The 1687-nt window shown below is 34.5% G+C and overlaps 1 protein-coding gene across 1 annotated transcript in view; it reads right to left on the reverse strand.

Annotated features, from left to right (window-relative positions):
• Positions 1 to 1687, reverse strand: part of LOC119831884 (tudor domain-containing protein 5) — an 11464-nt gene that overhangs the window by 1258 nt on the left and 8519 nt on the right. The window contains exon 12 of the mRNA XM_038355453.1: positions 3 to 115. Coding sequence (XP_038211381.1) covers positions 3 to 115 — 113 coding nt within the window. The remainder of the gene's footprint in view (positions 1 to 2; positions 116 to 1687) is intronic.

The raw sequence follows: 1687 nt of genomic DNA on the forward strand, positions 1-1687 counted from the left end.
ACTCCTCCACGAAGTCGAGCATGACGCCGTCGCGAATGTAGGCGTGGATCTCAGCGTAGTTGGGCGTGAGGCCGTCCTCCAGCGCGGAGAACTTCGGGTACAGGTAACTCTCCGACTTCTGAAAACCGATCCAAGTTATCGATTATATTATATACTTTCTAAAAAATCTCAATTTAGAACATGATATTCATGGTAAGGATCGTTCAGAGGTCGGAGGTTATATACCCGAGTTATAAGTCGCTACATAATCATTATTACTATTACATCGCAATAAAGTTGTTTATATAAACTCGTCAACAGAAAATAAATAAGTTATAATTAAATTAAATTGACATTCGTTCTATTTCATGGAATGTGTCACAAATATAGTGTCTTTCTACAAACAATATATCTCTCAAATTCATAAGAATAGGCTACTCAAAAGTTGTATATAACCTCAAGCAGTAAAAAAACAGTATTTATTGTTAAGTCTAATGCATTTTCATCGATTATGCTTTGACCATTAATAATTAATTTATTATGAGCACAGAGCACAGAGATTATATATTAGACTAGCTGCACCCGGCAATTCTGTTCTGCCTTACTCTTATCCTTTAGGGGTATGAAAAATAGATGTTGGCCGATTCTCAGACCTACCCAATATGCTTACCAAATTTCAGAGGAATCGGTCAAGCCGTTTCGGAGGAGTATGGCAACGAAAACTGTGACACGAGAATTTTATATATATAGACTAGCTGCACCCGGCAAACGCTGTTCTGCCTTACTCTTATCATTTAGGGGTATGAAAAATAGATGTTGGCCGATTCTCATAGATACCAGATAAGCACAAAAAAATTCATCAAAATCGGCCAAGCCGTTTCGGAGGAGTATGGCAACGAAAACTGTGACACGAGAATTTTATATATTAGAAGATATTGCTTATTGTATAACATTGCTTATAATGTCTTTTGTGATTATATATCAAGGAGATTTATTGTCTCACCCACCAATACACGTAATTTAAATAAACCTGTTATTGGAAAACAATAAATAATGACTAATCTTCAGAAATATTAAGTACTTTACAGCTCAAGAATAGTGGTTCACTGATATGTTGAACACTACATTTTAAAGATAAATGGCGTCACGTATTACCAGTCTTAATAAGAAAAACTAGTAATTGTTTTGATCACAATCAAAAACATAGTTACACAATAATTAAAAACATTGACGCTTGGAAATATAATAATGTGCTTTTCGATCGCGTTAAAAACACAAATTTTTTCGTTTGGTTCAGTTAAGCGAGTCAAATTTGGAACAATATCGTTCCAATTAAGGTTACTATTTCACTTGGACAGTTGAAGGTTCCACAAGGTTCCATTCTGAGTCCTAATTTATTTTTATTTTACATTATTGGTAAAAATGATCAATTACATTTTTAGCATTCGTCATAGTATTTTAAATGTATATAAGCATAAATAAATTGAGTCATAGAAATATTACACAGAACATGAGGTTAATTTACGGAATTTATTCGATATTTATTAGCCAACTCGATACGCTTTTGCAACGCTTTACTTCTCACGCCACTCTCAACTTCATTTATATTTGTCAATTTCGTTTTCTCTAATCTATCATAGACCGCTTTGATTCGAGACAGGCGAGCGCTTTTGAGGCTGCCAGGGCCTTTGTCATCACATTCCCAAGT

This window comes from Zerene cesonia, chromosome 14, assembly GCF_012273895.1.
Source record: "Zerene cesonia ecotype Mississippi chromosome 14, Zerene_cesonia_1.1, whole genome shotgun sequence".
Classification (NCBI taxonomy): domain Eukaryota; kingdom Metazoa; phylum Arthropoda; class Insecta; order Lepidoptera; family Pieridae; genus Zerene; species Zerene cesonia.